A 26,125-nucleotide genomic window follows, 5' to 3' on the forward strand; every position below is an offset into this window, starting at 1 on the left:
ATTTCCCACTAAATACGTAAATACAAACGTGAGAATCTCAACGGACATGCACTACAGTGACGATATTGATTTTTTAAGTCCAAAAAAAGGAAATTTCGTTAAATTATTGACATTTTAGTAGGGATTTTCAACGCGTTGGGTTGGCAGCGATGAATCATAAAGAGAGGGGGGACGTCAGTGAACGTCAATTTGAACATTAAAAATGATTTATTAAATTAGCGTGCCAATTAAATGTGCAGTTGTGCATACATAATTACAGGTGAGTCAGAAAATTGATTGCTTATTGAAGTTCGCACGGAAAATCAACCAGTAGGTAACGACGTTTGACAGTCGGTAAATGTCAGGTTCAAGGTCGCGTCAGAATGACAAGATAAAATTTTGTATTGATCATGCGGACTAAAAATAGAGATAATCGGAAGTAAGTGATCGGTTTATCCGTTTTCAGTTGTAATTACAACCTTCGGTGGCGATTTTCCTTACATTAGAATAAAAAAAGTACCGTCACTTGGGAAATTCGTGCACCGTCAACCGGAGACCTACGAGCCTCAAATTTTCGCGGGAAATTTAAAACGTGTGATTTTTTTTAAAGATTCGGCAACCATGGCGGAGGAAGTCTCCTTCGACTACATCAAGTCCTTGGAAAACAACAAAGACGTCCTGTTTATCGACGTCAGAGAGCCTTCCGAGCTGGAAAAGACAGGTGTTATCCCCGGTAGCATAAACATTCCCTGTAAGTTACATTTTTATTTTACTTTATGTTAGTTACAGTGAGTTTTCTTACAGTGGCCACCTTGGAAGAGACTTTTCAGTTAAGTGATGATGAATTCCGCGCGAAATTTAACAGAAACAAGCCAAATTTGGAGACTCCTGTCGTTTTCAGTTGTCACATGGGGCGCCGCAGTCAGGTTGCTTTAGATGCCGCTAAGAAACTCGGCTTTGCGAAGTGAGTTTTGTTTGAAAATGAGTTTGGTTTAAAGTTGGTTTTGCAGTGCCAAACATTTTCCCGGCGGATGGGCTGGATGGGAACAGGCCACCAAGAATCCAAGCTAATCATAATTCGTATTGATTCACCTTAGAAGTAAGAGAATTTCTACTACTTGTTAAAATAAGTTTTAAAAATTGTTTTACATCACGTGTCACTTTCAGACGTATTTAGAGATGTCTGTTTTTGATTATTATGTTATCAAAATGTGTAGTTTTTATTTCTAAGAATTTATGTTACATATGATTTGCAAATATATCCTGTCATCGTTATATTTGTTTTTCTCAGTTTTGCAATGATTTCTTTTTTTAAATGGGTTTTGAGTCTTAATGTACAATTACGGACAAAAAAATGGAAGTCTTGGAAGATATCTCAAATTTGTCGTAGAGCTCCACATTTTTCACAAATTATGACCAAATTATGAAATGTTGTACTCAAAATAAATGAGTAGGAAATATCTTTTAAGGAACACAAAAAAATCCTAGAAGATAATAAATTGAAAGAATAGTTATTTGTGTACCAAGGCCAAAAAGTGTTTCTTTTTTAGCCGAGCCTTTTTTTAATGGCCTAGGGCACAATGACACTTTTGAGCGTGATACACAAGATTTTTTAGGCGACATCATAAATTCTACAAGTCAATTAATTTTTATTTATAATTTCGCGACGTGAGAATTATAAGGTTCTAAGTGATTTTTTTGTGAAAATTTAAAATGTCTGCTTTGTGATTTTCTATCATGTATAAAAAAGAACTGAGTTAATATTTTAACAAGCCAAAATGATTTCAATAGATTCTGCCATTTTTTTAAATAAATGCTTAATAAATAACAGAGATATCACTGATAACGTGAACACTGATCAATTTAATGCAAATGTTAGTTAGAACCTTATAGTTCTCAGGTCGCGATTTATTGATTTAATCATTTATAACAACTGAATAACTAAATATTTATGGATCCTTCAGAAAAGTTCAATATTTTCTTTATTTACATTTGCAGTTTCGGAATTGTAGCGTCTCAATTTGAATGAATTAGGTTTGATGTGCTTTTTGATGTTGCAGCAGCACTGCTAGACATAATAATAATAATAATAATAATAATAATACAATAATTCAACACGCCTTTGTTGCACTTTATAGATTTGATTTTACCCAAATAATTAGAAAATTGGGGGTAATATCGGTATCTTGATGTAATATGCAAAACTATGGATAGATGGCGCCACCATAGATCGGCCAAAAATGTTTGCGGCCAGAAAAAACTTATTTTTATGCCGCTTTTGTGTAGAAAGAATTCTAGAAATGTGAAGAAAATGTCGGAAATTTTGAATGATTACAAATAATGTTTAAATTTCAAATTTTGAAAATCAGTTAGGTTTTTCAGTGTTGGCTTCAAAACGGCACTAATTCAATTAAAATTTAATCTCACGCATACTAAATATGAGAGACGAAATATAGATTGGCATTCGTGGTACTTCTAAAAAAACAGAATTTTTTAAAGTTTCAGAAAAACATTTTTTTTTAATTTTTAAGAACATCGGTGGAAGATTTTTCAGAGTTAGCTTCAAAATGACACTACATAAACGTTAAGGCGAGTGCCAAGACATTTTTCTTATGGAGAATCCCATGTAAAGTATCGTCGAAATATTTCGCTTATTTTTTGATGTATCAATTTCGTTCTTATTCTCAACTGCTTGTATTCACATTTTCTTCTAAAACTAAGTATCAAACATTGGAAAAAACATTTAATTTAAAAGTTAAAGGACTTGAAAATTCGATAATTTAGGGGTAGTTTTACGAATAGAAGTTTATGTCCGATTTTTGTGAATTTTTAAACTTAGAATTAGTAAAGAATACTTTCACAATCACTTTCCCGCTAAATTTAAATCGATATCATTAAAATTGGTCTAGTTATGAGTGAGATAAACTAAAAAAATTTCAATCGAAGCTCTGAACTTTGCAGATAATTTACGACTAGGTTGATTTATAAGCGTACCCTCATTTGCGGTTTCTTGACCAGCTTTGGAAGTTGTAAATCAAGGGATTTTTTCTAAAATTTTTACCTGCTTGTTTCGCACAGAGGATAATAAAATGGTTACAATTAGAAGAGCGTTATTAAAAGTGCTAATAAGTACAAGCACATCGAAGTTTCATAATGCTTGATGTATGAAATTATAGAAACAACTATGTAGTATGAAAATTCATTTAATTTATAGTCATGTTTTCAACTATAGTCTTTCAATGACACACGAATTAATTTCTCGACTACTTTTTCTTATTTCACTAGAATTTAAAAGTTCATCAATGAATAAAAAATGTTGAAGGAAACAAAATTGTTTTGAATGGTATGACTCTATGGAGCGACCTTAAAGTTATAAGAAACAAAATAAAATTCTGCATTTTTCATATTTGAAAAAAAATAAAACAAATTTATGTAATAAGTTCTTTCAATGTTGGCATTAAAACGACACTAATGATATTTAAATTGCATCATTACATTTATATTATTAGAATCAAAATGCAGCTCTGAATATTTGATACATTTTTTTAAAATAAACTCGAAATCCGATTTTCGTAAAATTTTGAAAAAATCAGAGAAAGGTTTTTTGGTGTTGCCTTCAAAACGGCACTGCTCATATTGAAATTCAACAATTTGTCACTCGAAATCTGGTCATGGGAAAATTAAAAAAAAAATTGAAATAAGGTCTTCAGTATTGCCTTCAAAACGGCACTGATTATATTAAAAATAAATCGTTAATATTGCATGTACAAAAAACATAATGGAGCTCTGCATTTTTGATAATTTTCAAAATAATAAATTTTTAATAACTTGTCACTCGAAATCTGGTCTTGAGAAAGTTTTGAAAAAAGGGTCCTTCGGTGCTGTTTAAAACGACACTAATATTAAAATTAAGTTACTATTGAATTTATAAGAACCAAAATAGAACTCTGCATTTTTATACATTTTCAAAACAATAAATTTTTAATAGTTTGTGACTCGAAATTCGGTTCTCGAAAAATTTAGAAAAAAGATCGCTTCAGTGTTGGCATCAAAACGGCAGTATTAAAATTAAATCGTTAATACAGAAATTATAGAAAATAAAATGAAAGTTTTAAAAATTTGTATCCCAATGTTCGGTTTTTCGATTTTTTTTAATCATAGTATCATAGTAAGTCGGTACTTTAATCATATTAAAATTAAATCATTGTAAAAAACTACATTTATGGAGCTTTACAAAAAAGTGAACCAAGTCCTTGGAAGTTTTACACAACGAAATTTTTGAAAAAATGTGGCCCCTATTTTTTATATACCGTTGTAATTTTTCACAAAAAGTTTACAAACATTTTCTTAACACTTTTAATATGAAAACTTCTGTACAAAAATAATTCATTTAACATTACAACCTACAGCTTCAGCCACATTTTTATACCCGTCATCTGCAAGAAGTTGCGCCAATTCCTTTTTAATCTTAGTCACTACAGGGGGGCCCTCATAAACTAAACTGGTATATATCTGCACCACGCTTGCACCTGCTTGAATTTTCTCATAAGCGTCCCTTCCTGTGAATATTCCTCCAACACCTAGAAAAAAATCTTAGAAAAATTCGTCACAATAATAAAACCACAAACCTATGATTGGAATTTGCCCCCTTGTCAATTTATACACGTCTGAAATCATCTTTGTGGAGGAAATTTTCAAGGGTTTGCCACTCAAGCCCCCGGTTTCGGTCTTGGCGTGGTTTGATAAGAACTGGGGGCGCTCTATTGTGGTGTTTGAGATAATTAAACCATCAATTTTGGTATCTTTCTGCGTGATTACTTCTGAAATTTCTTTGAGTTCTTGGAAGGTGAGGTCTGGGGCTAATTTAAGTAGAATTGGGGGTTTACAACTTGATGATTCTCTAGCTTTGAGGACGCTTTTTAACAGGTTTTTTAAGGCGGTTTTGTCTTGCATGGATCTGAGCCCCGGTGTGTTGGGGCTACTTATATTCACCACCAAATAGTCGGCGACAGCCCCCAGTTTTTGTACCCCCGTAACATAATCATTTACTGGATCATTAGAAGTTTTATTTTTCCCTAAGTTCACCCCTATAATGCCATCAGAGTCTTTCTTCACGGTTTGCAGTCTGTCTGAAACAACTTGATGGCCCTCACTGTTAAACCCATACCTATTTATAACAGCGTTGTCTTCAGGAAGCCTGAAAACCCTTGGTTTGGGATTACCAGGCTGGGGCTCTGGAGTCACAGAGCCTATTTCCACAAAACCGAAACCTAAATCTTTCAAACCTAAAATTGCCTCAGCATGTTTGTCAAATCCCGCCGCTATTCCCACAGGATTTTTGAATTCTTTCCCAAAGATTTTGATTTTTAGGGACTCTGGATCAATGTAGTGTGATTTAGGAAGAAGGCGGTATTTGCTGACTAGAATTCCGAGTCTGTGGGCATTTTCGGGCTCCAGGAGGTGCACTACAGGCATCACAACATTTTTGTAGAACTTTGGATCGTTTTTAAAGTAACTGATGACAGCGTAGGCCCCAACTCCGCTGACGCTGACGAGAAATAAAGATCTGAGCTTCCTCTGGGGGTGGAAATGTTTGAATAAGAAAAGAAAATTTATGTGTTACCTGTAAACTAAGTTTTCTCATTTCGCTGTTTCGCAGATGTCAGATTTAATTTAACCTCAAATATAAGTTTCAAAGTCAGCTGTCAAATTATTGGCGGGGCGGATTTCAAAAGAATAAGTTAGATACCTGTAATAAACATATGTCAATTTTGATTAATGGATGGCGCCACAAGCTGTCAGTTTTAAAAATATATTTTAAAAATAAATTAATTAATTAAAATTAAATTAAATTTGAAATATAATATATTTATATACAGGGTGGCCCATCTAAGACTTTCGGGCTCAATATCTTTGTCATTTATGAACGGATTTTTCTAAAATTTAAAATATAATTTCTTGAATAGGTAAGGATGATGTGACATTACCAGCGTCATCCTTGTCTTAAAAATGTTAATTTTACTTGTCTTATTTTAAATTTTAATTAGTTAAGATTTATGTCATTTTATAAAACATCAATAATTATCCGAGTGTGCCAAAACTCAACCGTCTAGCTAGTCAAGTTGCTGAGAAAAAGAGAAAAAAGACCCTCAACATTTCCAAAAGATGCAAAATCATAGTCGGCTATGAAAAAAATAATTTCCCACGCCCAATTTTGGACATCCCTGCGTTCGGTCTGTCAATAATCGCTGACGTCAGTGACGTTCTTGACATTTGTAATATTTCTCATTTGAGGTTATGTTTACTTTTGAGCATGATGATGAAAATCATTGATTTAAACTTGCGCAGAACGATTTATCTCGATCTTTTGAAATTGCAAACTAATCACAATGCATCAGGCAACGTTTTGGTGCAAAAAATGCGTAGGCACAAGGAAATGTGAGTAAAAAAACTTGTTGAAAGTTGGTTATCACCAGAAAAATGATTGCAGATTGGTTTGCTATGAGGTGCAACTAGAATTCACGACTTCTTTAGAAATGTCACTGGTTTATTGGAAATGGAAATTCAGTGACACGTATGCAGTGAAGCGATTTGACTCATTTATGATTGCATTTACGTTAAAACAGTTATTTCAGTTATGATGGAGACAGAATTAGCTGATTTCATCCTTTTTCGGCAAACTTCTTTACTGCGCCTATAAAATGTATGGTACTAGATACTTTTAACATTTTTCTTTTGTTTAATCATGTCATTAATCCAAAGTAGATTAAGCTCGAAGCTCCAATATGTGAACTGCCGTAGTCAAGAAGTCAAAATTGGTTCACAATACGTATGAAATCTAGGACGTAGTGCTGCTATCGAAAAATGCTGGTGCAGTCGGTATAGTTGGTATGCAAAAGTAACGAAGAATGCTGTATCGTTGAGTGGCTTAGAACCTACAAGAGCAACGGCAAAGACAAGCTTACCCATGTCAAAACGGAGTTTTGTGGTATTTAGTGGCTATGCGACTAATAAATTCGTATGTTTCAATTATGATTTGTAGAAACAAAGTCGAATCGACAAATGTAGGCACAATTCTGCACACTTTCAAGACCGCCATGCTAAAAGGTGTTATCATGAAAGTTTTTTCAAGTCCAAATTGGTCGTACAGTACCATTAATATTTGAATAGGAAACTTTGAATAGGAAACCAACTAATGATACCAAGACGTATAAGTAATATGGAAATCAGATACATGTACTTACCGACAACTAAGCGGTTTTGGATCACCAAAAACGCATAATAGTGAGTTACATTTTCTAAGGTCATTGCAAATTGTAGGAACACTGTTTACATCTGATATTTCAGATTCGTGTTTTTGAACTGAATATGGTGCATGATGTTGCGAGTTGTATTTGTTGCTTCAACAAACCTTGCGAACTACCTAACGATCTAGGACCACTATACCCCTTCTATTATCATATGAAAAATGTGCTTGCACGGTATCAAGACAATTTCTCACTAAGAAAGAATAACGAGTCAAAGAAGTAGTGCAAGAAAAAAATGAAACAAAATGACAATGAACATCATTTATAATTGCGTTCTAATGAAAATTGCACACATGATATTTCTAACAAAGTATCGTCGGTCGACTCTTTCAATGGGATAATTCTTTAAACAACCAATTAATAACTTGGACGAGTGAAAAAAGAGTGAAAAGTGTTGCTTTCAACACACTGAAAATGATACTTCAACACGGACTGTTACTTTCAATATTGAACCTGTTTTTTCTCAATGAACCGCCAAAAGATGCAAACATGTAAAGGACTCTTATTGACACCCTATCGTACCCTGCTGCAAGCATTAAGAACGATTGCAGAACGTTCTGGACGGTGTTGTTGACCACCATGAACGACTATGCCACTTGGATTCTTCTAACATGGGTGGATATGTTTGACGGACAGTAACCAAGCTGCTAAAAGTGCAAAACCCTGCTTGTTGATGAATTCGATGAAGAGTCGCCGCAACATTATATGGTAAGTGTTCAGCGAAGGAAAATGACTAGTATCATCGAAGCAATTGTTCCAGTTGAAAGCGACAAGCGATTTGCTCGGACCAAGGGGCCTCAAATTCATTCTTCGCCATCACAGAACATATCCAAAAACTTATGCTGCCCCTAATTGTTTGTGTCCATTTCGTTACAAGAAAGTTCAAGAAATGAGTTGCTAGTAAAAAAAAGCCAAATCTCATCGCATCGCCAACAAGCAAAATGGCAGTGACCAAACGCTTACAATATTCCAGCATTATTTGCACTTGTTATAAATGTTCAAAGTACAGACACATGTTGTAACAGTGTAAATATCTGATACATTTGTAAATTTTTGTACATTCGTTCATTACTATTGTAGAAAATATGGTGTTACATTGCCATAATTGTCACTGGCATAGTTTATTCACTGTTAAAACTTTGTACCTTACAATAAAATACCTTGTAACAAATTATTTGTTAATCAAAGTAAAGTAGTTTCCTGAAAAAGGACGAAATCTTGTGATCATCTAATTCTGTCTTCATCATAAATGAGATTACTGTTTTAACGCAAATGCAATCATAAATGAGTCAAATCGCTTCACTGCATACGTGTCACTGAATTTCCATTTCCAATAAACCTGTGACAGTGCTAAAGAAGTCGTAAATACTAGTTGCACCTCATAACGAACCATTCTGCAATCATTTTTCTGGTGACGACCAACTTTCAACAAGTTTTTCGCTCACATTTCCTTGTGCCTATGAAATTTTTGCACCAAAACGCTGTCTGATGCATTGTTATTAGTTTTCAATTTCAAAAGATCGGGATAAATCGTTCTGCGCAAGTTTAAATGAATGATATTCATCATCATGCTTAAAAGTAAACATAACCTCAAACGAGAAATATCACAAATGTCCAGAAACGATGCTCGGTTCAATGCATTGTGATTAGTTACTAAAAGATCGAGATAAAAAATCGTGAATGTGCATGTTTAAATCAATAGTCCTCATCATAATGCTCAAAAATAAACATAACCTCAAATGAATGTCACAAATGTCATGAATGTCACGGATTCATCAACAAGTCAGGGATGTCCAAAATCTAAACTCGCTGTAGAAGTCAATTGTTTCATAGCCGACTATCAGTTAGTATCTTTTGGAAATGTTGAGGTCCTTTTTTGTCTTTTTCTCGGCAACTTGACTTGCTAGACGGTTGATTTTTGGCACACGCGTATAATTATTGCTGTTTTATAAAATGACATAACTTTTAACTAATTAAAATTTAAAATAAGACAAGTAAAATTAACATTTTTAAGACAAGGATGACGCTGGTAATGTCACATCATCCTTACCTATTCAAGAAATTATATTTTAAATTTTGGAAAAATCCGTTCATAAATAACAAAGATATTGAGCCCGAAAGTCTTAGATGGGCCACCCTGTATATATATATATATTGATTGAGTTCACAAGAGGAAAAAAACGTTATTTTTCATTTTACAAAAAAAATGACAAATGAATAATATTTTTTGCTTAATTTAAAATTAATAAATCTTTAATTAAAACTTTAATATTATCAAGCTGTGTTCTTAAAATTGAAAAAAAAACAAAAAATAACGAAGAACTTTTTTATTTTTTATTTTTCAAAAATGTCAAAGGAATAAAATTTGTTCCTTAACTCAAAGTAATTACCACTATTTGACTGACCCATAACCTGTTTCAGCACATAGTTCAAATTCTAACTCGTAATTCTTTAAGACTGTTTGAAATTTTCTCAATTATTGTTAAGGATGCAACTGCATTTCTTATCCAATTTTTTAATACTTGAAACCAAAATACATAGAAAATTGCTTAAAAATGTGGGGGATCGAAAACTCCGTAAAACTTTTTGGTTTACTGAAGACTGAATTTCAAGACAATGCAAATCCTACTCCAAAAATTGCGGTGGTTTTAGTGTTATCATGATATTTCTCTTTTGCAACACCACTGATTGGAAAAATACTATTTCTTTAAAATCTAACACATTTTGTTTGACCGGATTATTTCGTTCTGTTGTCTGTTTGTGTTTAATTATACTTTATTTTAAATTTTGAGCTACGTTTTGCCACGGCTGATACACTATTCTTGATACCATGCTGATTTTCTCGTACTAAAAATTTAGTGCACTAAACTTTTAGTGTGATTTCGAGAATCGCACCCCTGATCCGGAAAAATATTAATAAAAATTTTACAATTTTGTGTTAATTTTTTGGTGCAGTGTATTATTTGTTTTTTATCAGTTCACTATTTCAAATCCCTCTTGATCACACAACTGAAACACATTTTCTAAATTTTCTTTATTATGAAAGCCCTTCTATTTCAAAAACATCATCCAATAATAATAGGAAGTTGACTGCAAAAAGTTGTAAATACGTGTGTTGTGTGTCCCCCTCACAACTAAAATTGACCTGTCTCAGGTTTTTTTGAAATTCCACTAGTAAGTGGCTCAAAACGCCTCTGTTTCGTTTTCGTTGGCCCACCCTGTATATCTGTGATAAACAGCAACTCTAATAAAAGCAACTCACCAACATTGAACAACAAAACTCACTAAAGAAATTTAGAAAAATAAACTGATTCAGAAGTCGAGCACAGTCAAAAACACGAGTGTCCACAGATATTGAGTCTTCCATCCCTTTATTTGCTGTTGTAGTGGGATAAAGTAGAGGGGCTATCCCCCTCTAAAAGTCTTTTTCTAAGTAATTATGTTAAGAAACCGAAATCCTTTTTTAGTTACTTTTGGATGATTTGAAGTTTAAGGATTTACAACATTTTCTTGGAATAGAAATTATGATGTTGGTTTCGGGATTTTTGAAAGCAAAACGTCTTATTGTGATCGTGTCAAATCCAGCGGTTGCAGGTAATAATTAGCTTATTTGAGACGGGAATTTTTATGTACAATTCGTACCATTGAAGACTCACTAGTGAATAAAGGTGTCTTGTTTAAAAAAATCGTTTTTTGCATAATAATAATTTTATGGCTTGAAAGCATATCTAATATAAAAACAAAATAACTTAAAAAGTTAAAATTAAAAAAAAATTGTAAAGGAAGTATTTTTGTTTATTAGAGGGCAGTATTTTTATGAAAACAGTTTATTTATCAATCACAGAAAGCAACCCCAAATAAAAAAGGCCCTAAAACAGTCTGAGCAAAATTTTAAAATGTACCTACTTTGAATAATTAAGTACCGTTTTCTAATTTAGGATCAATCATACAGTTTGTACTTTGAACATGGAATTCGTAGGTACTTTAGAGTACTTATATTTAATGCGTAACGAATCGGTTCTTAATGATCACATAATTAATTTAAAAATAGCAAAATATTTCTGTTTTGACAATTATTAACTAATTACTTCCTCCGTAACATTTTTGACGCAATGAACTTTGGAGTTCATTGAAAAGAGGAAAAATGCATTACCTACTTTCAGTGCTTCTGTGATTGAGCTAATTAAACATGAATGTGCCACAATAGGGAGAATGCAAAAAATGCAACCTTTATGTTTTTGTACCAAATTTTGTAGAATATTGTTCAAATAACGCAGTGGTGCAAAAAAATTTTAAAAATACATGACGGTTTTGCCAAAATTGGCTAACGAAATTTAAATATTCAGGCGGAAACTAAAACACTTTTTGTGTTTTTTTTGTTTTTGTTTTATACGATTTTAGGAACACAGTCTGATAATGTTAAAGTTTTAATTTAAGCAAAAACTATTATTCCGTGATTTATGCGTAAAATTAAAAATAAAGTTTTTTTTTCCTTTTACAAACTCAATCCGGGGACTGTTTGTTGAATAGAGTATAGACTCTATAGAATAAAAGTCGCAACTAAATTGGTAAATTTCTTCGAATAGTTTTTTCGTTAGGCTAAAAATTTTTTTTTATTGAAACCACCAACGCTTCAAGTCTTTGAGAAAAGGTACAATTGGCAGTTGTTTCGGATATAACAAAAGTCTTCAGTTTAAGCAAAAAATTCATTATTTTTAAGTTTGTATAAAACACTCTAACAAATAAAGTCAGAGTATGTAGCATGTGGACTCGAGTTAAAGTTAATCAAAAATTAACCTAATACCTGCATATACCATGGGTAATAATATAATTAATTACAATAAATTTAAAATATTACACTTTAGAGAGACATCAGACATCGAACATCTCGCAGCCGAAAAGCAATTTTTTTTCTTCTTATTGTCTTAAGAAACTGTTATAAATATTTTTTCGGGGTGCATTAATAATAGCAATTTACATCCTGGTACAAAACACCACTGTTTCGACCTCATTTTCAAATATAAAGACAGCAATCGAATTAAAGTAATACAAACGCAAGGCTCTGCTAACAGCGAAGCTGAGATGTGACATCGCAAAGCTAGCCTCGCTCATAGGTATGTTTTCCAAATTTTTGAGTCAGTTTCTATAGTTTTATCAAGAGCGAATGCAAATTTTCAAAATTTTATCTTTAAAATTAAAGATACAAGTGTTGTCGGACCCTGTATATAAATGAAAAACAAAGTTATAATGCTGACTAATCTGTAATAAAGTAATAAAAGACTAGTATTTGTATAAATTCCATTAATAAGTTAAAATAAAATTTTTGAAAACAATTTAACAACTTTTTATAATCTTATTGTTTATACAAACGTATGTCCTAGCTATCTATTGCACTTTGTATATTTTTAACATCGTTTAACTTGTAAGCAATCATATGTAAAAATACATTTAAATAAATTAATATACGTATGAAAAATCTTATCAAAAAAAAAAACTAAATTGTAATTACATCCCGTTCTAACTGACTAATAAGTTCTTTCCGATCCCTGTACAATGTCAAAACATTTTCTTTTTCGCCTCGTTTTCTAATTTGGAAGATCATGAACGTGTACCATGGTACTGACTTGTGGTCCTTCAAGTGGTTATGTCAGTTTAGTTCTATTTCCGTCATTTTCAACATATTGACACGAGTAGCAATTCTCAAAACAGTGCTTTAAGGAGTTTCTTAAAGCATTGGTAACAATTGAAAAACAATGCTGCAATGTAACTCTTACAGTACGGAATAAGAAAAATTGTTTCTATTTAATTCTTTATTTAATTGCCACATCCGGAGCCTCCGGAGGCCCTTACTGGTACAAACAATTCCGGTGGAACCTGAACTTGGCTCACTTCTTCATTCACAGTAACCAAGAACGATAGCCCTTCCTTCACTCTTCCCTGCGTCTCTAGGTACTCTCTAACATTTGCAAGAGTATGATCATCAAAGGCTAGAGTATTTTCGATTATCTCTTCAGATAACGCCACATCGGCAGCATCCACGAAGTTATAATTCCCAGTTAAAACATTCAAAAGCACGTCGGAGGTTACCTTCTTCAAGAAGTCTTTGTTAGAATCGTGTATGACTCTCAAAGGGATTGAAAGATTTAAGATGTTTATTTTTTCTTCCAGAATCGCGTTCAAGAGCTCGGAGTCGACGGTCTCCAAGTCGGAAAGATCACAAAAAACGTCGACACTCTTAGGATGATCAAAATCTGCGAGTAGAACAAATTTCAAGGAGGATCTAAGCTTGAGGAGTGTCACCACGCCATGGAGGACCTCCAATTCTTTTTCCGTGGTAATGTTAAGAACCAGTGGAGCCACCCCAGTTTTCCATAACGTGAGATAAAGAAACTGCAGAATGACTTTAGAGCCCTCAAAGTCAAAATCTACCATCTGGTTAAGACTATAAGTGATCGCCGAGTACACTTTCCCCACCAACTCGTGGTTCTTCAGAACAACAATCCTAAATTTTTGAGTCAAGTTGTTCCACAGATCCAAACGCCTACCGATGGCACTTCTAGGTTGGACCCACAATGGTAGCAAAACTAACTCTGACAACTTCACCTCAAAATCATCTCTTGTCATTTTATTTACGATTTCATTCCTCTTCAAGATTTTCGTTGTCTTAAGTTTCACTCGGACGTACCGTACCAAATCCTCCGAGATGTTAGCTTGAGTAGTTCTAAGCACGTCTTGGATCGTTGCGCTGATTGAAGACTTCAACTCAATTTCGTCCTTTTGGTTGAAGTACATTCTAAATCTCGTCAAAGTCTCATCCAAGTCTTTATTTCTAAAAATGAAGACATTGCCGAAGTAGTCGGTCGCGTTAAAAACATCCTTCTCCTTGCTTCGGTACGTCTTCACTTTGATCTTCTTGTTCTCCCAAAATCGTTTTACTTCTTCGTCCTTTTCCTTCCAGTTGCCGACGTCGTACGCAAACTCGCGTTGCTCCATCACCAAGTTGGACACAGTGTGGAGGAGAAACGTCACATCTTCTTTCTTCACCAGTTTCTCCATCATCTTGTACTGGGCTTTAACACTCAAGTGACCTCTTTCCGCGCTTAAAACTTCACTCTCGTAGCAGCCTTTGACTGATCTCCTGCACCGAATCGCCACAACTTCTGTTTTTTCTCGGGGAAAATGAAAGACGATGTCTCCGAAGTCTTGCAGTTCTTCGTTGTTAATGGAGAGTTGGAAGTCTTGCTGGGTGTCCAATAGCAAGCGAATTGCAATAAACGTCGCCAGAGTGTCGATATAGGATTGGTTGTCACCGGAGCTCGGACGAAGAAGATACTTCTACAAGAAAGAAGAAGAAGAACTGAGGGAAGTTTCAATCGGAGCGTCTTACCTCAGCTCTTTTGTGGGCTTCCGTTTCTGGATGGTCCTCCTTTTCTTTTAGTACGTATTCGTTTCTGCACAACTTGCATTTAATTTTCGTGCTCTGTTTTGCGTCGAGATGTTGGCCGGACTTTTCGTGGTCCTTCCACTTTTCGCGGCGAACATTTTCGTTGCAGATGCGACAAAAGACATTCTTGAGCTGTGTGGTAAACGTTTAATAAATTTGATTTTATGAAGATTTGTTTACCATTTTTCTGTGGACTTCTGTTTGCTTGTGCTCTTTTTCTTCGTCTAAGAAGTATTCGACGTCGCATACAGTGCATTTGAATTTAGAGTTTTGGCGTATTTCCAAATGTCGAATTTTGTTTTTGTGAACTTGAGGATCTTCATTTGGAACACATATTTTGCAGATGCGACAATAGTATGGCTTAAAAAAAATTTGGAATTTCTGGGAGGAAGAATTCAAAAATTTTACCTTAGAAGCTCTGGCTGTTTTGTGTACTTGCCCTTCTAAATGTTCCTTTTTTGCTTTTAGTACAAGTTCTTCTTTGCAGAGCTTACAGATCACTTTCGTGTTTCTCTTTGCTTCAGTATGTTGAGGCGAATCTTTATGCTTTCTATAGTTTTTTTTGATAACTAGTTCTTTACAGATTTTGCAGTCATACGTGTCCTAAAAAGAAATTAGATAATGGTAAAAATTCAGCACTATAATTACCTCAGCAGCGGCTTGTTTGTGTGCTTCTGTTTCTAAATGTTCCTCTTTTTCCCTCAATTTGTATTTTTCCCTGCAAAGCTTACATCTGACTTCCGCTTCCTGTTTTGCCATGAGATGCGTGGAGGTTTTCTGATGATCCTTCCACTTGTCTCGTGGAACGTCTTCTTTGCAGATGTGGCAAAAGACATTCTGAAGCTAAATGCACAATTAAAGCACAAATTTTGACGAAGTTTAAACTGGAGTAATGGAGAGTCATTTCGAAAGTAGAATTGCCTTGTGATTCTGAATCCGAAAATCCATCAGATCAGATCAAGACTCAAACATATTTTTAAAATAAGTTTTTCGTTCACTTTTGAATTTTTCGGCTTTGCTTAACATCTTGCAAAATCATAAAACTTTATTTATTCGTTGAAAAGACGTCACATTAGACACACCAAATTAGAAAATTGTATCTACTTACACTAGCAAAAAATATATTTTTTAGGCGACTTAAACTGAAAATGAAATTTTTAGGCGATTTTAACTAAAAATGAGATTTTTAGGCCTTAAAAGCGGCCTAAAAGTGAGTCTTTTCTGGCCGCAAACATTTTCGGCCGATCTATGGTGGTGCCATCTATCCATAGATACCGATATTATCCTCAATTTTATACTTATTTGGGTAAAATCAAATCGACAATAATTCATACAAATTGTGAAGCTACACGTGCTGAAACTGCAAATGTAAATAAAGAAAATATGAACTTTTCTGAAAGATTCATAAACATTTGCAATTATTCAATTGTTATAAATAATTAAATCAATAAGAATAATTAACTTGTAAATTTAATGATATCGCCTAAAAAATCTTGTGTGTATTACGGCCAAAAAGTGCCATCGGCTATCGCCTCGGCCATTAAAAATAGGCTCGCTCAAAAAAGAAACACTTTTGGCCTTAATACACAAATAACTATTTTTATGGTAAATGTAAATTTGGTCAAAAAGCATATTTAGTCATGTAAACTAGACAGTTTTTGAGTTGAGAAGTCTAGATTTTCAAGATTTGCTAGTTTCTATCTCCGTGTTAAACATACCAAATAATTAATTATTACCAAATTAGATCTGTAAAGGTAAAAAAATAAAAAATTGTATTCCGGGATCAAGGAGAGAGTGCTAAGTTTTTTAAAAAACGTTTGATTTTCTCTTGTAGATTAGACAGTTTTTGAGCAGAAAAGTCTAAATTTTAAGGACTGACTAGCTTCGATTTCTTTATTTGACCCACCAAATTACAAAATTGATTCGACATGCAAAGAAAAATTTAAAATTTATTTGAGCAGCAAGTGTTTTTTTTTATAATATACAGTATGTCCCCGGATTGAGTTCACAAGAGGGAAAAAAAGTTTATTTTTCATTTTACAAAAAAAATGACAAAGGAATAACTTTTTTTGCTTATTTCAAAACAGATAAATCTGCAATTAAAATTTCAAAATTATTAGTTTGTACTCTTAAAATTCATTTTTTCATTATTTTTATTTACTAAATTTTGTAATCGTATTCAAATAATAGCAGGCTGTGGATTCACAAAATCAAATAGTGCGTTAAAGATTAAAGAAAAATTTTCCTAATAATGTGTAAGTATTAAAAAATGGGAAAAAAATGCAATTGCATCCTTAACAATAATTGAGAAAATTCGAAACAGTCTTAAAGAATTACGAGTTAGAATTGAACTATGTGCTAAAACAGGTAATGGGTCAATCAAATAGTAGAAATTGGTTTGAGTTAAGGAACAAATTTCATTCCTTTGACATTTTTTGCTAAATTAAAATAAAAAAGTTCTTCGTTATTTTTTGTTTTTTTCGATTTCCAGAACACAGCTTGATAATATTAAAATTTTAATTAAAGATTTATTTATTTTAAATTAAGCAAAAAATATTATTCCTTTGTCATTTTTCTGTAAAATAAAAAATAACGTTTTTTTTTTCCTCTTGTGAACTCAATCCGGGGACATACTGTATATATTTAGTCATGTAAATTAGGTAGTTTTTGAGTCACGATGTTTAGAATTTGCTACATTTGATCTCTGCATAGGCACATTAAATTACAAAATTGGATCTACACGGAAGGAAAAATAAAAAAAAATATCATCAGAAAGTGGAAATTAAAAAATATAGTAAGTAATCTTGTTCCGAAGAATCTAAATTTTTAGGATTGGCTAGATTCGATCTCTCTATTAGACACACCAAATTAGAAAGTTTTATCTACTTATAAATTTCAAAGTTGTTTGCTTTCAGAAAATTTTCAAAATTTAGTTTCTTGGGCTTTACAATTTTGTAATTCGACACACTAATTAAGACAGTAAAGAGGAGTATCTTCCATAAATTGAACTAGTCCAGTGTCAAAACTAATAGAATTTAAGCAATAAATCTAAAATTTTTGAAATTTTTGAATTTTTAAAATTGAACTATTTTTGTCTATGTGTGATATTTAAATTTTGCGTGTTTAATAAGTATGTTAAAAATAACAACGTTCATAAAATTTAATGCTTCAGGGTCAAAATTTACTCTGAGTCAGAACAATAAATACAAAATTTTTAGTTCGTTCTAACCCATTTTTTTTTAATTTGTCATTTGTGCTCTAGAATTTTATTATTTGATACAAGAAATACAAAGTTAAAAACAATAAATCTTTATAAAGTTAAAGACTCTTGTGCTAAAATTAACAAAATTAAAGCAAAAAATAAAAAAAAATCGAAAGTTAAAGACCGCCACAAAAAATTTGTTTCTTCTGCTGTACAATTTTGTAATTTAGCACAGTAATTATTTACTGACTTGTGTCAGATATGATTACTCCTCAATTCTGTATGAATTTGCTTTAGAGAATTAAAACAATAAATTAATTTTATGCAACACATGCATATAAAACTAAACTAAATATAATATAAAATTAAACAAGTAAAGTAATAAATAACTCACTAGAAAGTTATAAGAAAAATTCACTCTCAAATTATTGAAGCCCTTGGCGTAATTATTTAATCAAGACAAACTCGCTAGCAATTATTGCTGTCTCAAAAATTGTCACAACATTTTATCAAAATAAATGAAATTTATGAAATGGTAGATGTGAAGAATTTACATGAGTAACAAAATAAGTCGATTCTTTGTCAACCACGCCAAAGCTTTTTTAGATGAAATGAGTTTTTGGAGCTGATTTAGAAATTCTAATTGTTCTCACTCCTAGAAAATATTTGTAGATGTGTTAGATAAAATTTTATATGGAACTCCTGTGTTATGGCTATTAGCTACATAACACACTAGTCTCATAAACAACTATAAAATTCGAAATCGAAATCTCTGATTTCTTATTCACCTTTTCTCTGTGGACTTCTGATTTCGCGTGCTTTTGTTTTTCTTTCAGACGAAATTCCACTTTGCACAAAGAACAAATTGTGAAACCATTTTCTTGAGTTTCTATATGTCGAGATGACTTCTTGTGGATTTTGGAGTCTTCATTTGGAAAATGGTCTTTACAGGTGTAACAAAAATACGGTTTCTAGAACAAATAGCAGATATCTTAAAATATAAAATTCTCTTTGCTATTTCTTCTTCTAATTCTTCCTAATTAGAATAAGAAGCTGGGCTAAAATCCAAATTCATTTCTATTTACACTGAGGCAACCTCGCGAAACTAAGAATAGAACACGATACCACGATGTAGCCGAGGCCACATTTAATCGCGACACATTAAAATATTTATAATGAAGAAGAAATTAAGATTGTGCTTTAACGTTACGTACTTCTTGTCGATTGGACATTGCGGTCCGATTGATGACCGGCCGAAGAATAACAACGCCGTTTTCAAAGTCGGAGAAAACAATTGGCAGTGGTGTGAACACTATGAAGAATAACTTCGTAAAACTGAACAGCCATGTGTGAGGCGGAAATCCCGCGAAATCACTCATGTTATCGTTTCGCGGAATTACCCAACTTTTTAATTGGGTGGGGCAATAAATTGGTGATAATATATATGAATAATGATGAATAATGAAGAGTTTTGAGAGTTCTGATAGCCATTATTCTAACATTTATTTGTTGAGCCATAATTGGTACATTCGGTGGAAGTAGTTTTTCCAACACATTTCTTAAAACAGCTCAATTTTGAAATTCTACATCAAAAAACAGACTGTACAAATTTTATTTTAGTGGTACATATGAGGAGCAGACTTTCAAAATTCAGTTTGTCCATGTACATTCTGCAAATTTTACAAGTTACCAAAATTCTTTCTAAAGGTGGCATCCTTGCGAGAAACTGATGTGGATAATTAAAATTAGTTTTGAAGTATTAAAAGAATTTTTTCTATTTCGCGTTCATAATGAAGATATTTCGATACTCGTTTGAGCGTATTTCGGTATCGTAATGGACCAATCCCGTGCCAATATTTCCAGGGGCATTTATTTTTCTTAGGTTTGCAGCAAACAAACCGTCAACCTGCGGTCAACGTTGACAATTTAGATTTTGGTTTTGATAAACCATGATAAATCGATCAATACACTATTATTTCTTGTTGTACTTGGCTTAATCATTCATCGAAGAAAAACTCTTTGGATGCAAGAGAACCATCATGATCATCATCAACATCTTCGCTCTCTTGGCTCACTTGCGCTTCGATAACCTCAAAACGTCACACCTGGCAAACTGACTGAAATTGGATTTGGCTACTTAGAATTTTTTTCCCGAACATTTTGCAAATGCCAACTACCCTAAAATTCCCTAGATTTCGAAATCAAGTTTTTTCGTTTAAAATAACGCGAAATAGAAAAAATAGCGTATGATACTTGTTCATAATGCATTTTGCCGCACTTACTAGTTTATGCGTGCGGCAAAATGTTCATTATGAAACGCGTTCCATAATATACTATAATGAACTGACAGATCGCGTGGTATTTCCGCGTTGAATTGACGGAAATTTCACTTGTGAAATTTTCAGAAAAAGTTTGTTGTGATTGGTTAATTTGAAAAAATAAATGTCTCCGATTGGTCGAATCTATATTAGTTAAATTCTCATAAAAATTACATGACCATGAGTGGTCACTGAAATTTAGATAAAAAAAACAAATGTGAACCATACTTTAATGTCACTATGATTGAAGTTTGAAAACAACTGATTTTTCATGGGGAATATAAAGGTCTTTTTACATTTGACAATTGACATCCTACTGGACCAAGACGGTATCTATGCAGCCAACATTACAGGTTGGTATTACTAGTTGCACAACCAAATTTAGTGGCTCTTAACAGCTGTCAATCATCTCAAGTGTCACGAAAATGTAAAATTATTCAAACATAAACAAATGTCCATCATTAATGTAGACGACAACGAGGTAAAATCATCACAAACCACCGTTTTGGTCCACACAGTTTGTTTTTAGGTCGTCTGATTTCGCCTCAACATAACCTCAATCTGTTTTGCCATTTTTGTACCAATTTGTAAATAATGCAACACCAGAACGCCTCCACTTCAAAGTCTACCCCAAAACGGAAGCGGAAGTTTAAGGAAGACTCTTCTCATCCTAAAATTACACAGTACCTGAGCCCCAAAAATGACAATAGACCTCCAAAACAAGACCCAAAATTTCAACCACTTGACGTGAAAAAGCACAAGAAATCGCGGAAGATTCGCGACATTTCTTTAATCCCTTCATATGAAAAAATTTTGGCTGATCAGAAATTGTTTGCTGAGCATAAAGCAAAAGTACAGAAGTTAGATGTGTTCGACGAGAATCTTTTAAATAAGTTTTGGCTTGAATATCGGTTGCCCGAGGGCGAGTGCAGCGAAAAACTCTTAGATTGCCGAGCCATGTCAAACGCGGAGCTAGAAGCAGCTTTTGAGAAACATGTAGAAACTTTAAAGGGGATCACTAAAGGGACTGTGTTTTCAGAAAGACATGATTGTTACCATAAGCGACAAAAAGAGCAGATTATTGATTTAAGAGTCAGTTCTAATACAGTTATTTTTACCCAAGAACAAAATGAATTTTTATTGGATTTAATGACCAAAAGATTGGATCCTGAGGATAAACGTGTAGTGTACAGTTTTCAAGTTCTCTGGCCAGAGTTGTGTTTACGGATTTTTATGGATCGTCATGACATGGGGGCCGACGAAGCGACGGTCTACCTGAAAAAGCGACCCGTAGATGTTTAGTTAAATTTTCAAAGTCAATTATAGTATTACTACGTATTTTTGTTTTTTTTTTTTTAATTTGGCGCGTTAATAATTGAACACCGTGGCGGCAAATTTGAAAAAATCAACCAATGGGAATTATTGTTTGTAGAGTGCTGTTTTGTATTTTTGAATAAATTATGTAATTTATTAACAATAGTGAAAAAATTGATGCATTATCTATTCATATTCCAATAAGTGACTGATATATTTGCCGGACTTTGCTATAACAACGGTTACGTCATGGTCAGCATACGGTTACATTATAGAAGTAGATGGTAACGTTACACAGTCGCGGCCAAGTGTTTTGAACGTCAAAGTCGTTCGATTATCAAGAAGTGTAAAGTATCCTTTATGCATTTACTATTACTGTCCTTTTAATAAAATTTACTGAAATTTGCACGTACAAATTGATAATAATTAATATACACTTAATTTTTAAAATGTTAATAAAATGATGTCCAAAATAACTGAGCATATATAGTTACGTTTAAGTCAACAAGCGGTTACGCATAGTCAGGATGCGGTTACGTTATAATCAGCATGCGGTTACGTTATAGTCAGAATGTGGTTACGTTATAGCAATATGCGGTTACACTTTTGGTCATTGATTTTGGCAATGTAAACCGTCATTTAGATTCCCCTTGAAAAGTCAACTCTGCTGTTTTGAAATCTCAAAAGTATATATGTATGGTTCACATTTGATTGTCTTAGCGTAACGTAAAAATCCTGTCCAAAAGAGTACGTTATAGATAGCGGTTACGTTATGCAGTTTGGCCAAATCAATTAGGACATTAGTTGATTGATATTTTGAAAATTTTAGTGTAGTCAAGGCATTACTGTCACTTAGACGCGCAAATGTCACTTTGTCAAAAGTAATGAAATAAATAAAGGTGCTTTACACTTTTTGACAATTAAATGACTTTGAATGTCCAAAACTATTTTGTCGCGACTGTGGTTAGCATACGGTTACGGTTACTGTTAGTATACGGTTTCGGTTATAGTCAACATACGGTTACGTTTTAGTCAGCATGCAATTACGTTGAATCAGCATACGGTTACGTCATAGTCATCTTTCGGTTACGTTATACAGTGACGGGTAAATTGTTTTGACATGAAAGTCAATTTGATTCTCATAAAGTGTAAAGCATTCTTTATGCATTTTATTATTACTGTCACTTAGGGGTCGATTTCAAGTGTGACTTGCGTTACTGCAAATCCCATTTGCAACATAGCAACGCCAATCACATTGTTCATACCTTGGCAACGGTTGCAAATTTGCGTTAACGCAGTGACTTGAAATCGACCCGTAACTGAGAAGATTGATTGAGATTTGCTCTTCAAACTGATAGTAATAGATATACTACAAATTTTAAAAATATCCATAAAATGATCTCCAAAAGAATTTGGTCGCGACTGTAGTCAACATATGGTTACGTTATAATCAGCACGATTGCGATAGTCAACATGGTTACGTTACGTAAATATTTATTAAAATTGATGTTTCATTTTAGACATAAATAAATTTCGTTCAAACGGTTGTTGTAGATAAAGTAATGTACTTAATTCGGGTTATAATGGCCATACACAATTATTAATAATCATACTATTAAAGTTCGCGCCAGAATGGGAAAATATCGTGGCGCCAAATTCGAAAAAAATCAACCAATAGAACTATACATTTTATTTCAATTTTGTTTATCAGCCAACTTTGAATTAACCATCTCCTTAAACTGCCCTAAAATCCTATTCTCCCTCTTAAGCCTCTCCTCCTTGCTGAACATAGCAAGAGCCCTCTTTTCATCCGCCGAATAAATCTGGTTTTCCTTTCTTATTCGCACAGCTTCCATCCTTCTATGTCTGGATCCGGACATTACGTAACCCACAGACTCAAACGAGGCGATTTCATCAGATGTTAGCCCAATTTCACCTCTTCTTGGAATACGTTTTCCTTCAGCAACATACGCTGCCATGGCTGCACCTTCACCAGGAAGCAGCGCTTTGCCCATTTCTTTATGAGTTAAAGTAGCGTGGGCTTTCTGGATGGGGCCCACGAGACCATCATCATTGTCAGAATGAACTTCTGCTCGAGAAGATGTGGATTTTTCCACCCATTCCTCTTCTGATTCGCTCTCGCTTGATGACTTCTTTTTCTTCTTTTTCTTTTTGTGTTTCTTTTCTTTCTTGTGCTTTTTCTCCTTTTTCTTTTCTTTCTTCTTTTTGCGGTCTTTGTGGAGATTTGGGGCCACTTCATCGTCGCTATCAGACCTAAAACGACAAGGTAATTTGAAATGTAAATTAAAGTACAGTGACGGTCAAAATAAACTAGAAATTTGTTTTTACTTTTGAACGTAACGACACCTTTAATTAAATTAATAAGTGCCTACTAGGTACAAATAGTTCTGACGCCCTATTCGTAGTTTAATAAATTAGTCTTTAGGTACCAGTTCGTTTCGACCGTGACTGTACATAGAAACTCACTCTTCAGGTTCTGGAGATTTGCCCCAAATGTTTGGATACTCCCTCATTCCGATTATCTCGCGCTCCTGACGTCTCGACTCCATAAACTCATCTTCCGTGTGTCTTTTCTTGGATTCGTGTTTTTTGTCGTGACTATCGAACCCATTTGAGGCTCTGGATTTAGATCTGTAGTCCCGAGACCTGGATCTAGACCTGGACCTGTGGCGCCTGTGATGAGATTTAGATCTGGGAGAACGCGATCTGTGTCGTGGGGCCAACATTTTGACAAGGCGACATAAACATAACCTACAAATTGGGAGCGAGAACTGTCACCTGTCACCACAATAGTGAGATCTATCAAGAGTTCGAATTGTCACTACATATAATCATTGTATTAAACAATTAAATTTAACTTTAAAACAGCAAATTTAAATAAATTAGCAAGTTTTTTCGTACGAGTGACTTAAAATTACGTCCAATGTTACTGTGTTGTGGTTATGGGTGTACCAGAAGACCAAATTCTCATTTGTTATAATTGTTTGTTGACCAAGGATGTTAAATGAGTTTTTGCTGATTAGTCGAAGATACGAGCCAACATAAAAGTTTGTAAAATTTTATTTCCAATTAATTAAGAAACATTACAAACTGAATACAACATTAGTAAACAAAATGGAATATTTTTTAACGTTCAGGCATGATACAGGCCATGGCTCCACACCGATTCCTGCAGCATTTCTTGGACCCTCTGCAATCCGTATCGAAAGCACACCTGCTGGAACAAACCCACGGTCCTGTGGGATTTTGGGGACAAGATCCTTGTTTTGCTACAAAAAGTTACTATAACAAGGAAAAAAAACAATTTTCTTACATATTTGTTGACTCCTTCTTGTGGTCACCGGTTTAACACAAAAAGTCCCTCCGCAAGATGTTCGGCAGCATTTTAAGGTTCCCGTGCAGTGGTTATCAGCAAAACAATTCATGCTACATACTCCAGCGTCTGATAATGGGGGACAATCCCCAGGTTTCATGGGGCGTGTGCTTCCAGCCCTGGACTGAGGCTGTCCAAAAACGAGGAAAAAGAAGCAAGAAAAAATAAAAATGTTCGCAAACATATCGAATGAGAGTTGGAACCGTACTGAAGATAAATCTGGGAATAAAAGTGTTGGAGTTCGAAGAAACGGAAACCGCAAACGACAATTTATTTATTAGTGATTAGTTCTGATTAGGTAAAATTTTGAGTACGGACGTGGTTTGCGGTTTTGTAACGTATTCGCTGATGAATATTAATTAATGGAGAGTTGAAATGAAGAGTTCTTGGGAGATATAAAAACGAGTTTTTGAATAAACGAGTTTTTATGAGCGTGATTTTGCGAAATTTAAAAAAAGTTGTTGAGCGAACGACAGGCTTTTGAAAAAACGAAAAACTTTGAAAATTTAAATTAAAATTGCTTCATAAATTGGTATAGTATGTCCAACGAATAAATAGATGACAATTTTTTAACCAAATATGCGCGATAAAAACTAGTACCGACAACCGCCAAATTTAAGACAGTTGTCATGATGCTAATTTCAAAATTCAAAAAAAAAACATTGCTTTTACTAAATTTACTTATACAAGGTGTTTATAAATGTTTCTAGCATCAAGGGTGGCTTTGAAATTTATTTTGTGCACTATTTTGCCGCTTTGTTTTCATAGTGGATTTAGCTATCTTGAAAATTATTTATGATGTTACTTAGGTCAATGACGTTTCAGTTACGGTTTTGTGTCCAAGTTTTAGATTTTTAGGTTTTAAACCACAACTAGAACAGTTTATTTCTCAAAACTTACTTTGCTCCATGTTTGAGGTTAACTGCAAATGACAATTAAAAAATGGAAACCACCATTTGTAATAAGCGGCAATTTTTTTTGACATTTCATAGCCACCCTTGATGCTAGAAACATTTATAAACACCTTGTATAAAAATGGTTCTTATTACTTGATTATAGAAAGGGAATGCCCAAACTGACTAGTTCGGTGTTTTATCATTAATTTGCTAACGTACAGAAAACCTCAAAAACTCTCAATAATATTTCACACACCTTTAAGCTGTGTGC

The 26,125-nt window shown here is 33.6% G+C and overlaps 5 protein-coding genes and 1 long non-coding RNA gene across 7 annotated transcripts; 3 read left to right on the forward strand and 3 right to left on the reverse strand.

Moving 5' to 3' along the window:
• Window positions 1-123: 123 nt before the first annotated feature.
• On the forward strand, window positions 124-1,254 carry LOC148176225 (rhodanese domain-containing protein CG4456-like). Of its 2 annotated transcripts, none has more exons than XM_088034878.1 (4): window positions 124-259; window positions 590-730; window positions 784-943; window positions 990-1,254. In XM_088034878.1, exons 1-4 carry the CDS (start codon window positions 232-234, stop codon window positions 1,048-1,050), a joined length of 390 nt encoding a protein of 129 aa, XP_087891004.1. In that variant the 5' UTR covers window positions 124-231; the 3' UTR covers window positions 1,051-1,254. The 2 variants fall into 2 exon arrangements, with proteins under 2 accessions (XP_087891004.1, XP_087891005.1); XM_088034879.1 differs by lacking the exon at window positions 124-259 and adding an exon at window positions 314-418.
• A 3,067-nt stretch (window positions 1,255-4,321) lies between these two features.
• Window positions 4,322-5,688, reverse strand: Dhod (dihydroorotate dehydrogenase 2). The gene is made up of 3 exons (XM_088034183.1): window positions 5,603-5,688; window positions 4,608-5,556; window positions 4,322-4,559 (listed from the first exon to the last, which is right to left on the reverse strand). Exons 1-3 carry the CDS (start codon window positions 5,621-5,623, stop codon window positions 4,366-4,368), a joined length of 1,164 nt encoding a protein of 387 aa, XP_087890309.1. The 5' UTR covers window positions 5,624-5,688; the 3' UTR covers window positions 4,322-4,365.
• Window positions 5,689-6,081: 393 nt separating this feature from the next.
• Window positions 6,082-8,203, forward strand: LOC148176227 (uncharacterized). Its single transcript, XR_015770042.1, has 4 exons — window positions 6,082-6,417; window positions 6,470-7,263; window positions 7,327-7,994; window positions 8,047-8,203. It is a non-coding gene; the product is annotated as an uncharacterized LOC148176227 (long non-coding RNA).
• Window positions 8,204-12,803: 4,600 nt separating this feature from the next.
• LOC148176228 (uncharacterized) lies at window positions 12,804-19,286 on the reverse strand. The gene is made up of 7 exons (XM_088034730.1): window positions 19,147-19,286; window positions 18,721-18,903; window positions 15,379-15,573; window positions 15,139-15,333; window positions 14,911-15,090; window positions 14,674-14,862; window positions 12,804-14,621 (listed from the first exon to the last, which is right to left on the reverse strand). The coding sequence occupies exons 1-7, from the start codon at window positions 19,162-19,164 to the stop codon at window positions 13,101-13,103; spliced, it is 2,481 nt and encodes an 826-aa protein (XP_087890856.1). The 5' UTR covers window positions 19,165-19,286; the 3' UTR covers window positions 12,804-13,100.
• A 1,316-nt stretch (window positions 19,287-20,602) lies between these two features.
• On the forward strand, window positions 20,603-21,727 carry LOC148176229 (uncharacterized). The gene is made up of 2 exons (XM_088034089.1): window positions 20,603-20,731; window positions 20,780-21,727. Exon 2 carries the CDS (start codon window positions 20,845-20,847, stop codon window positions 21,550-21,552), a length of 708 nt encoding a protein of 235 aa, XP_087890215.1. The 5' UTR covers window positions 20,603-20,731; window positions 20,780-20,844; the 3' UTR covers window positions 21,553-21,727.
• A 1,512-nt stretch (window positions 21,728-23,239) lies between these two features.
• LOC148176230 (uncharacterized) lies at window positions 23,240-24,426 on the reverse strand. The gene is made up of 2 exons (XM_088033897.1): window positions 24,052-24,426; window positions 23,240-23,838 (listed from the first exon to the last, which is right to left on the reverse strand). The coding sequence occupies exons 1-2, from the start codon at window positions 24,309-24,311 to the stop codon at window positions 23,259-23,261; spliced, it is 840 nt and encodes a 279-aa protein (XP_087890023.1). The 5' UTR covers window positions 24,312-24,426; the 3' UTR covers window positions 23,240-23,258.
• Between the last annotated feature and the right edge of the window lie 1,699 nt (window positions 24,427-26,125).

This window comes from Gnatocerus cornutus, chromosome 4, assembly GCF_029298725.1.
Source record: "Gnatocerus cornutus isolate USDA-ARS CGAHR chromosome 4, icGnaCorn1.1, whole genome shotgun sequence".
NCBI classification, from domain to species: Eukaryota; Metazoa; Arthropoda; class Insecta; order Coleoptera; family Tenebrionidae; genus Gnatocerus; species Gnatocerus cornutus.